Source organism: Cynocephalus volans, chromosome 1 (assembly GCF_027409185.1).
Source record: "Cynocephalus volans isolate mCynVol1 chromosome 1, mCynVol1.pri, whole genome shotgun sequence".
Classification (NCBI taxonomy): domain Eukaryota; kingdom Metazoa; phylum Chordata; class Mammalia; order Dermoptera; family Cynocephalidae; genus Cynocephalus; species Cynocephalus volans.
In genome coordinates this window covers 28,324,927-28,336,195 of record NC_084460.1, presented here as the reverse complement: position 1 = coordinate 28,336,195, position 11,269 = coordinate 28,324,927, and the positions used below count along the sequence as shown (strand labels likewise).

At 49.7% G+C, this 11,269-nt stretch overlaps 1 protein-coding gene across 1 annotated transcript; it reads left to right on the top strand.

Annotated features, from left to right (window-relative positions):
• Window positions 1-4,213: 4,213 nt before the first annotated feature.
• On the top strand, window positions 4,214-10,997 carry PDRG1 (p53 and DNA damage regulated 1). The gene is made up of 5 exons (XM_063111313.1): window positions 4,214-4,389; window positions 6,207-6,282; window positions 7,349-7,423; window positions 9,399-9,479; window positions 10,081-10,997. Exons 1-5 carry the CDS (start codon window positions 4,303-4,305, stop codon window positions 10,161-10,163), a joined length of 402 nt encoding a protein of 133 aa, XP_062967383.1. The 5' UTR covers window positions 4,214-4,302; the 3' UTR covers window positions 10,164-10,997.
• The last annotated feature ends 272 nt before the right edge of the window (window positions 10,998-11,269 follow it).

The following is an 11,269-nucleotide window of genomic DNA, read 5'->3' as shown; positions in this document are numbered from 1 at the left end:
TCTTTCACAAAGTGAATCCAATCATGTCTGTGCTTGCTCAAAACTCTTCAATAGCTTCTCAGTGGTCTGAGAACAAAGTCCAACCCCCTTACCCTAGTCAACAAGGCCTGGCAGGATTTGTTGCTCCCACCCCCCCACCTTTAAGAGCCTTGCCTTAGCGAGTATCTGCATTAGTTAGAATTCAGGCTCTTCTCATTTGTTTATTCAAAAACGTTTATCAGGCACCTACTATGGGCCAGGCGCTTTTGGGATACATCAGTAACAAATGAAACAAAGATTCCTGCTCTCACAGAACCCCCTTTCTAGCAGAGGTAGATTAACAAGAAATATAATAAGTAAATTATGTAGCATGCTGGAAGGTGACAAAAGCTATGAAAAAAAAAGAAAAAGTAGAGCAAAGGAAGTTGATCAGGAGTGCTGGGAGTGGCAGGGGTTGCATTTTTAAATAGGGTGGTCAGGGTGGGCTTCAATGAGAAGGTGACCTTTTGGGCTGGCCTGTGGCTCACTCCGGAGAGTGTGGTGCTGATAACACCAAGGCCACGGGTTCGGATCTCATATAGGGATGGCCGGTTGGCTCACTTGGGAGAGAGTGGTGCTGACAACACCAAGTCAAGGGTTGGGATCCCCTTACTGGTCATCTTTTAGGAAAAAGGGAAAAAAAAGGTGACATTTAAGCAGAGACTTGTAGGAGGTGAGGGAGGGAGCCCTAGTCATTGGGGAAAGTGCAGGCAGAGGGAGCAGCCTGTGCAAAGGCCCTGAGGTGGGACCATGTCTGGCTTGTTTGAGGAAAAGCAAGGAGGTGGGAGATGACACAGAGAGTTAGGACAGGCCTTGTAGGGCCCTGTGGGCCTCAGTGAAGAGTTTGGCTTTTACTGAGCGAGATGAGCACATTGGAGGGTTTTGACCATAAAGGGTGGGGGGGGGGGGGTGGCAGGGAGGACAGGGAAAGAGAGGAAGCCAAGCAGGGCTGCGGACCCCACAGGGGAACTCTGCAGTGTAAATTATATCTCAGAGTTATCCCCCACCTGCCACCTTCACCCCAGCAAGGAAGATGCACTTCCATATGCCCCAGACGATGGGTTACAGCTTGGGGGTCAGCCCCCCCAAGAGGCTCCAGTGGCCGGAGGACAGTCCTCCCTAAGGAGAGATGTGGGTGCTGGGCATTGAAGGCACAAAATTGGTAAAAAGGGATCCGAGAGGTATAGCTGGGGCATAGTTCTTTTTGGCTCTGGTCCTCAAACTCCCGAGCCCTAATAGCCATGTCCCTTTTGGCCTAGGCTTGGAATGGCTAAAGAAGGGGACATACCCCATTGTGACCAGGTGGAGGTTTTCTAGTTAGAAAAGATCACCCACCCAGAGCTTGAATCTCCTCTGCAACATCCTGACCATGTGGCACTCTAGCCTCAACTTACCTACCTCCTGTGAAAGGAAACAAATTATCCTTGAGTTAGCTCTGTTCATCTTTGGGTACTTTATTTTGTTGTTTGTTTTGGGTTGGTTTTATTTTTTGGCAGCTGGCCAGTACAGGGGTCAAATCCTGGACCTCAGTGTTATCAGCACCACACTCTAACCAACTGGGCTAATTGGCCAGCCCTGTCTTTGGATAACTGGGATTTTAGAAAGTTCTGCTTCATGCTGAGTCCACTCATTCAGTCCATAAACATTGATCGAGCACCTACTGTATGTCAGGCACCATCCTCGCATCCTCGGTTCTGGAGATACAATAGTGAACAAGACCGACAAGATCCAGCCCTGAGGAGCTCATGACTGGAGAAGGAGATGTTTAGAGGGAAAAAAAAAAAAATGGTGTGGCAAGTGCAGAGAAGAGGGAAGCCCAGGAAGCTGTGGGGGCCCAGAGGACACTATTGACCCTTGGGAGGTGGTGTGAGCACGCTGAGAAGTGGGGGATATGGAGTTTCCTGGATGACTGTAGCAGCCTCCTCTTGGGTCTCCCACAGAGAGGCAATGACACTGAGGTATGCCATCACTAACTCCTGTCCTTGGTGGGAGTTCACTCTTGTGGGCGTTAACTCACAGGCATTCCTCACTCAACTGTGAGTTGAGAGATGCAGGAAGCCACAGGCAGGGGCAGCAATGTCTGCAGACAACCTCCAGGGAGGACCTAGTCAGTTTTGGGTGGGACGCTGACAGCTCCTTCTACAGCCCTGTATGCCAATGCCTCCTTCCCCTCTGTGACCTCATCTCCTACCCTCTCCCCCTTGCTCGTTCTGTTCCACCTACACTGGCTATTCCCTCTGCCTGGACCGTTCTCTCTCAGATATCCACATAGCTCCCCTGCTCACCTGCTCCACATTGTGCTCAAATACCACCTCCTCAGGGAAGCCCTCCCTGATCACCTTATCTCAAATAGCCCCTCTATCAGTTCTTCTTCACCTTGCCCTGCTCTATTTTTATCCATAGCACCTTTCACCACCTGGCATATGATATATTTACTTGTTCATATGTTGATGGTCTGTCTTTTCCACCAGACTGGGAGCTTTCTGAGGGCAGGGACCTTGTCTGGTTTTGCTCATGGCAGAATCCCTATCACAGGGCCTTGGAAGTCAGTAAATATTTGTGAAATACATGGTTCTGAACCTGAGTGATCTCCAAGAGTCCTAAGTATGATCGACTCAAAGTCTTGGGTGACTATGACCCCCCTCCCCAACACTTCCAGGGACTGGGGTGGGCCCTAAGGGCCAGCCACAGCCAAGAAGCTGATAATGTGGGCGCTTCCCTCAGCCCCTCCCCCACTTCCAGGCCCATCTGGCAGGGGTTGAGAGTCAACATGGTCCAGCCTTATTTGGGCCCCAAGGTGGAGGAGACCCAGTGCTGCGGTCTGGTGAGCCTCGTTTCTCCTTTAGCAAATGTTCCCCCTTCCTTCACAGGGTCTGTGCTTGCATTTCTGGACCAGAAGGTGTTTACACAAAACATCCTGGGTTTGGTGACAAATTCACCCTCAATGAGGAATCCTTAATGAATCTCCCTCCTTCCCGATACCAGGCAGCTTCAGGGAAAATTAGCTCTGCTTCCGGTAGTTGAAGGCAGCCAAAGGCCAGATGGAGAGAAGGTGCTGCTGGGGCCACAATTTGGGGAAGTGGTTTTTTCAGGGTCCAGAGGCCCCTGTGGTTTGGAGACCAGGGTGCTTCCAGACCCTCCTGACTCGCTGTGTGATGAGGCACTGACCTTTACCTGGCCTCAGTCTGCAGCCGTGGAATAGGGCAGCAATAATTCCATCTTTAAAAATGTTGCTGTGAAATTCAAATAAAGTAAGTGGTGTGCGAGGGCATGATTACAAGAGGCCAAAAGAGGAGAATAAAAAGCTGGAATCAGGGAGGCAAGAGGTCAGAGTTCCAGCACCAGTTCTGCTGTTGCCTTTTCAAAGTCCTCACCTCTCTCTGAGCCTTGGCTTTTCCAACTACAGATCTCTAGGAAACCCTCTGGTTCTGATGGCAGCCATTTCCACCTGCCTGCCTCTTGGAAGTCCACCTGGATCCCACGGCCCATGTGGATTCACTCTCCAGTATTTACAGAACTTCTTTTCTGAGCTAGCACTTCATTGCTCACCGTACATAGCTTTTCATGCCTTTCTTTGGGTCTAGGTCAACTACTCAGGACGTTGGGCCCAACACAGGGGCTCAACAAACACAGGTCAGATGGAATTAAAAATGATTCCCGCCTCCTTCTGAGCCTGTGGAGAGGCAGTGAGGGGGATTTCTATTCACCCCTATTTTATAAATTGGAAACTGAAGGTGTCAGAGGTTAAATGAGTCACACTGCCAGAAGGGCCTTCTTTGTGTTCCTTAAACAGAAGAACAATGATTTATATCTATCCAAAGTCATTATTACTACCTGTCATAGCAATTATTTATTTTGTCATTAATTGTTAGTATTCTCCACTAGGATGAAGTTTCATGAGGGCAGGGATTTTGTTTTGTTCACTGCTGCATCCTCAGCACCTAAAACTGCTTGGCACGTAGTAGGTGCTCAAGAAATACTAGAAAAAAGGGAGGAAGGGGTAAGAGGCAACGCTGCGGACTGTGCTCTCTGGGCCTGCAGGGGGCGCTCCAGCCCCGCCCCCAAAGCTAAGCCCCACCCCCAGCCAGGCCCCGCCTCTCGCGTTCGGCTGTCGCGCATGCGTTGGAGCCTGTCCGCCACCTTTTTTTTAAAATTGCGCAGGCGTGCCGGAAGCCCTGTCAGTGCGGCGCGTGCGCCTGGGGCGCCGACTCAGAACCGTCGCGGAGCAGAGCCGAGTTTAAGCCGGGTTGCGTGTCGGAGCCGCAGCCGGAGCTGGTGGGCGCCATGCTGTCTCCGGAGGCCGAGCGGGTGCTGCGGTACCTGGTCGAGGTGGAAGAGCTCGCCGAGGAGGTGCTGGCGGACAAGCGGCAGGTAGGAGGCCGGTCGGCCGCGCTGGGGCCTGGGGCCGGCGGCCGAGGCCTGGCGGCGAGCGCCGTAGAAAGGTGTGCGAGGTCGCAGTGAGTTGACCTGGGCTGGTGGCTTAACGGCTCCGAGAAGACAGACGTGGGGAGGTTGTGAGATAACGTGGGTAAAACGCTTGACACAGCGCAGCGCGACCCTCATTTATTCGGTTGGTATTAAGGAGCGCCTGCTCTGCGCTGGGTATTCCTCTCTCCATCCTTCTCAGTTCCTTACCTTGTTGTCCGGATCCCGACCCATTACCGCTCTGGGTGGTTTCCCCAAACACCTTTTCAAAATGCAGTTCCCAGGCCCCCTTCATTGATCTGTGTGCACTGGCCCGGTCAAGGCTCTGAGAGGAGAAAAGAAACAGAAAAGAGGCCTGAAGGCCTTGTGGCTGGGCGGGGGTGGGGACGTGGGGAAAGGTGGGACCTCGATCATGGAGGGCCTCGTAGACCTGTACAGGGAGTTCGAGTCGGGTTCTAATTCAAGCGCCAAGTCTTTGAAGCGAGTTTGCGGTGGGGAGGAAGGGTGATGAAATTGGATTTAGGTTTTTTGGTTTTTTTAAAGATGACTGGTAAGGGCATCTTAACCCTTGACTTGGTGTTGTCAGCACCACCCTCTCCCAAGTGAGCTAACCGGCCATCCCTATATAGGGATCCGAACCCGTGGCCTTGGTGTTATCAGCACCACACTCTCCCGAGTGAGCCACGGGCCAGACCTTGGATTTAGGTTTTAAAAGGATTCCTCTGGCTACTGTGTGGAGTACAGAATATAGGAGGGCAAGGGTGGAGGCAGGGAGGCTGGCAGGGGGCATTGCCATGCTTCAAAGGAGAGATGGGTTTGGACGAGGTGGTGGTGATGGAGAGATGTGAATGGGTCAGAAATATATTTTGGAGATGGACTCGGTTGTGAGGATGGTTACATAAAGGGGTGAAGGAGCAGGAGGAGTCAAGAATGGTTCATGACTCTCTCTCATCTCTGGTTAGAATGCTTGGGTAGTTGGTTGGGTTGATCCTTACCCCGAGAAGGGAAACCTTGGGGAAGAGCCTGTCAGATTAAATATTGCATCAAGGTATGCTGGATGATAAGAATAACAGCAGTTAAAATTTATCTAGTACCTACTGTGTCGGGTACTTGTTTTAAATCATTTCATTTCTGCCTCGATAACCTTTGAGGTAGGTACTGTTCATATCTCCAGTTTTCAGAGGAGTAAATAGGAAGATGAAATTACGAAGATCATAGCAGGCAGCAGGATTCAAACCTAGGTACTCCTGCTCCAGAGCCAGCTCTCAAGAAGTATACTGTACTGCCTCCTCACTTCCTTAGTAGCTATTGTGGCGTTGCCACCATCTCAGTGCCCCATCCCTGCCGTTCTAGTCTAATATTATTGGGTTTCTTGTGATACTAGGTCAGAATTAGTTGGAGGCGAAAAATAGAGCTTGTTAGGCCTGCTTAATCACCATGTCTAGAGGAGAGATTTCCATTCCCCTGGTGACTCCTATAAGCCCTAAAGTTTGAGAACTAGCACTCCAGTGGTTAACACAAAATTATCCATGTAGTCAGCAAACATTTTCCCAGCACCTTCTCTGGGGGGAGGACACCTGCACAAAGCATTATCTTAAGGACCTGGAAGCTGAGTGGGAGAAGAAATACATTCACACATCAATCCATTTTAGGCAGGAGGTTGGAAGTAACCCAGGAGGATGCCTTGTCTCCTCAGTCCCTGGTCTGTCAAGAAGTGACAGCTTGGGGCAAGAGGTAGCTGAATTCCCTTCTCCTGTTTTCAGATTGTGGACCTGGACACCAAAAGGAATCAGAACCGGGAGGGCCTAAGGGCTCTGCAGAGGGATGTTAGCCTCTCTGGTAAGTTGAGCCTTCCTCATTATAACCCAGGAGGCCCATTCATTTCTCTTTTAAGGCCTTCACCTTGTCTCTGATAGAGACAGAAAGCCACAGGTGGGTGATTCAGCCTACTGGGAAATTGAAATGGCCCGTGGAGATGGGGGAGCAAGTATTAAAGGTCTGATACAGACTGTGGCTCAGGATTTTAACTGCTCACCTCGCTGACAGACCCTTAGTTCTTTGCTCATCAATGATGGCAGACACTGAAAGTGCTGGGTGTATGTAAAAATGATGGCCCTGTCCTTGTGCTCTTCAGATAAGAAAAACAATGTAAAATACATAATTGAAAACTGAGGTTAAAGGTGGAACTGGACATGGAGTGGGTGTTGAGAATATCCAGGAGGAAAGAGGGGATGGGACTCTTTAGTTGAGGCCAAGTGGCCATGGCAGAGTATGCAAGTGGGGAGAGAAAGCAAGGCTGGAGAGGTGGACAGGACCAGGCCATAACGAAGGGAGCCTTGGGGACCAAGGGAAGAAGTTTGAGTTTTAGGTACACTGGAATGTGTAACATTTTCCGGTTGCTTCTCATTTCACCAGAGTAAAAATTTAGAGTCTGGCAATACTCCATGTAATCCAGCCCCCATGAACTCGCCAATATCATCTCTTCTCTCTCATTGACTTCACCCACACTAGTCTTGCTGTTCCTAACACCCCAAGCACACTACTGATCTTCGCTGTTCCTGTTTCCTCCGCCTGGCTCACTCTTTCCCCAGGTATCTGCAGGGCTCACACCCTCACGTTCTTTGGGTCTCTGCCCAAATGTCACATAATCAATGAGGCCTAGGACCACCTGGTCTAAGTTACAAGTCCCACCCTGCTCTAGCATTCCCTGTCCCTCTTAGCCTGCTTTATTTTCCTCTCCAGCTCTTCTCAGAGTCTGACAAATCGTGTCTTTGTTTATTCCCTCTCCACTATGACATAAGTTCCACGAGGGCAGGAACTTTGTCTTGTTCTGCTGTGTTCTCAGCATCTAAGACAGTGCCTTGCAGATAGTTTTTGTTGAAGGAATGACTATTTGCTATTTCAGAAGATGTGATGGTTTGCTTCGGGAACATGTTTATCAAGATGTCTCACCCTCAGACGAAGGAAATGATTGAGAAAGGTAAGGCCTGCTGGGATCGGTCAGGGACACAGCTATCTCTTCCACCTGCCTTGGTATTAACCCAGAACTGAGAGTCAAGCTTTGGGCAGCTTAATGAGGGGTGGCTGTGTTACAGGGTTCAGACTGATGTGGGTTTTAATCTCTGCTCTGCCATTGTGAATTATTTTTTCATCTCTAAAAGAGGCTACATCTATGTAGCACAGTTGCTGAGAAGTTGATATTAGACAGTATGTGTATCTAGCATAGTGCTCATTTATCACTGAGGAACGAGCTGGGTTAAAGATAACAGGAAACCCAACAAATTGAGGCTTAAGGAGGTATGGTTCTATTTTTCTCATGTTTTTTCTTTGTCCAGGGGTGTGCTCCAGGACTGGCACAGCTGCTCAGCAGTGGCACCTTAGCATATTCTCATTCTCAGGGTTGTTGTGTCATCATTACAGACCTCATGTCTGTGTGCTGGGCTGGAGGAAAGGCCAAAGGCTTTCTCCACATATGGTCTTGCCTTCTATTTTGGAAATAAGGCCATCTGCCCAGGGACTTTCTGGTGATATCTCATTGGCCAGAACTAAGGCACATGGCCACCTGTAGCTACAAGGAAGCCTGGGAGAGTAAGCTTTTATTTTTCACATCCCCTGTAGTAGAGACTGGGTTGAATATGGAGGTTTCGGGACAGTGAACCTCTAGGGTCTACCACAATCTGGACACTCAACATATGTTACTCAGGTCTCCAAAACCACAAGAATCCTGGAAGCTCTTTGGAGAAGCATCATAAAGCCAAAAAGTTAGGCTGTAAATGGATCCTGGCTGGGAAAAGGGAAGGTTACACATGTCTTCTCCTCTATACCCTTGAAAGCATATGGGCCAAGAGGACCGACCAGGTTACCTTAATCCCTGAAGAGAGGTTGTCTCCATACCTCTTGAAGTCAAAATTCTAGTGGAGGAAACTAGATTGAGCCTGGAGGAGAAGTTTCCAGCAGTTCTGTTGAAGAACATACAGCTAGTAGTATGGTTATAAAATTAAGAGTTGTCATTGCACTTGGGTAGTGGGCTGGAGGCTGCTTGAGATGAGCTTTCAGATGGGGTCACTTGCCTGGGTTCAGGATCTGGTCCTCTGCTCTGTTGGCCCACAAATGTGGTCTTGTTGCTGTACCTAGAGGGGTTTGGGGACATCGTCAGGGTTCTTAGGGATCCACACAGGCTAGCCAAGCTCAAGAGACAATGAGAAATAGAACCATCACCCAGGCTGCAAGATTTGGCTATCAGGGCTTCTCCCCATCAGAAAGCATGGAAGTCTGTGGGGAAGACAGGCTAGCCAAAATGTCACTTGTAAGCAGATGGAGGTGGTTGGGTGACCTTAGTCAGTTGGTCATTAAGCTCTGATAGCCACCTCTATCATCATGCCATCACTTGTCAGGTGCAGTCCATAACGTTAGAATAACCTTTTCTGTTTGCTGTGGTTACTTAGGTTAAGCTTGAGCATTAGGCTGTCTCATTGATTGTTTAGACCACATGTTTTCACAATCATGCTTTTTTTAAGACCCCTTATCTTGATGGACTTCGGTTTGTAAAATTCCTCAGCCATCCATTTTCCAGCCATCTTAGGATTGGCTAGGTCTATACGTCCTTCATTTTGGTCTTGCATTTGAATTTTCCATAATTTCACTGTGGGAAGGTAGGCTAAAGTCCTGATGTTGCCTTCCCACACACCGACTACCCCAGGGTACTTTGCATAATGAAAAAAAGACCAGTGAACTGGGAGTCAGAGAGCTGGTGTATCCTGGGCTCTCTGAGTGGTCTTGGGCAGATCATGTCCTTTCTAACCTTTAGTCCTTCCTCAGTAGATCTCTGAAGTTCCCTTTTCCTTCCTGAGTGCTAGGAGCTTTTGCTGTCAAGGGGGCTAGGGAGAAGCTGGCTTCACCATCCCTAGTCAGTCTCTCTGTGGTATAACCTCATTCTCTGTTGCCCACTTTTTCAGATCAGGACCACCTGGATAAAGAAATTGAAAAACTCCAGAAACAACTTAAAGTGAAGGTCAATCGCCTCTTTGAGGCCCAAGGTATTGGTCTTGGGGGAACTGGAAACCCGGAGTGGAGAAAACCATCAACACAGATTTTGAAGGGTGGGAAGCCCCTCAGAGGTGGGCAGTGGCCTGGGCAGCATGTGAGTGTTGTTGGAGGTGTGGGTAGTGGGCAGTGGTGTCTGCAGCTACTCAGAGACAGAATGGACAGGGAGGTTTGTGGGGTTTTATTCCCGTCACAGCTTCTTTTCCAGGTACCAGAAACTGCCTGGTGTGATGTCTCATTATATGCCAGGGCATGGTGTAAGGGACCAGCATAGCTCTGACTGAGGAAACTGAGAAGGCCTCAGGTGGTTGAGATCAGAGCTGAAATTCTGGTAAACTAAGCACTCCAGATCAGTCACGGGTCTGGCAAAAATCTGGAGGTGTCTGAGCAGCAGGCATGACTTTGCAGGTTCTTGGTGACCCAGGAGCAGGTGTGGATGGATGTACATCATCCAGTGCAGTGCAGAATCTGAGGCCTGTCCCTCGACCTCAGGGCCACATTTGGCAGCTTTAGTGCTGTGTTAGTCCCTTTCCAGGGCTTGGCTCCAGAGCAGCAGCAGGCCCGACTTTCTGATAGATTGTCTTCTCCTCTTAGGCAAACCGGAGCTGAAAGGTTTTAACCTGAATCCCCTCAACCAGGATGAGCTTAAAGCTCTCAAGGTCATCTTGAAAGGATGAGACTCAAAAAGCAAGATGGGGGACCTGCGACCAGCATCCCTCCTGGGGTCATGGGGACCCAGGACCCTCTAACCTTGAAAGCTGCAAGGACAGAATCTGCCCTGTAAGGGGACAAGCATCAGGAATCTGGCCATGGCTCCTGTACAAAGCCTCTATCTGTAGCACTTGGCTGCTCTGTGATGGCAGAAAGGAACCTTCAGCCTGTGCATGTCTTCTGGGCCTGACCACTAGGGCTGGATGGACACAAGACCTATTGAGAGGCCCTGGCAGCCACCAGTGGGTGTGTGGGGGTGTGAGAATGACTGCAACAGGCACTTCTCAACAACGGCCTGCTGTCCCAACGGCCTGGGCAGGGAGAAGGCAGAGGGTGGGGTGGGACCTTCATTCCAGCATTCCTCTCAGGAAGCGGGGAGACATCCTCAGGCAGTGTGTGTAGCAGAATTGGAATAAAGTGGGAGGCTCATGGTGGTTTCTGAATTAAAGACAGCATCTTGGTGCTTCATGGCTCACTGCAGCCATCGGTGAAGGAGACACACACTTACCCCCCCCCCCCCCGCTCCTGCCTCCATTTTTGCCCTTTTTTCCTGCTTGCTTCCAGGAGTGGCTGCTGCTTATCAGTCTCCTGTGACTGCTCTAGTCAGGAGGGCCCTGCCTGCCCTGGGGATGGGAGAGTGAGGCTGCCTCTTTTTGTGCTGCACATGGCTCCTCCACCACCTCGGAAAGCAGGGCCTGAGCCGTTTGTCTTCAGTGATCTGAGATCCTAGTGTGAATGTGCTGCAAGGGCAAACCGCCTTTTGTGTTTATTGAGGGCTCAATAAAAGTTAGCTAAATGGATGAATAGCAGCTTCTAGTCTTTTCCTCATTCGGTCCTTCATTGAGGGCAAACTACTCCTTTTAGAATACCACTATGAAGGGGAAGTGGTTCTTGCCTTGAAATGATACCAGGATTAGACAGGCAGGTGATAACAACAAATGACGAAATGGAAAGGTCACACCTCACCTGTTCCCCTCACTCCATTGGGCTCTAGCTGGTAGTTATATAGGAACACAGGATAGTATGGCCAGATCTTAAGTTTTTTTCAAGAGGAGCTAGAAATTTGGATTAA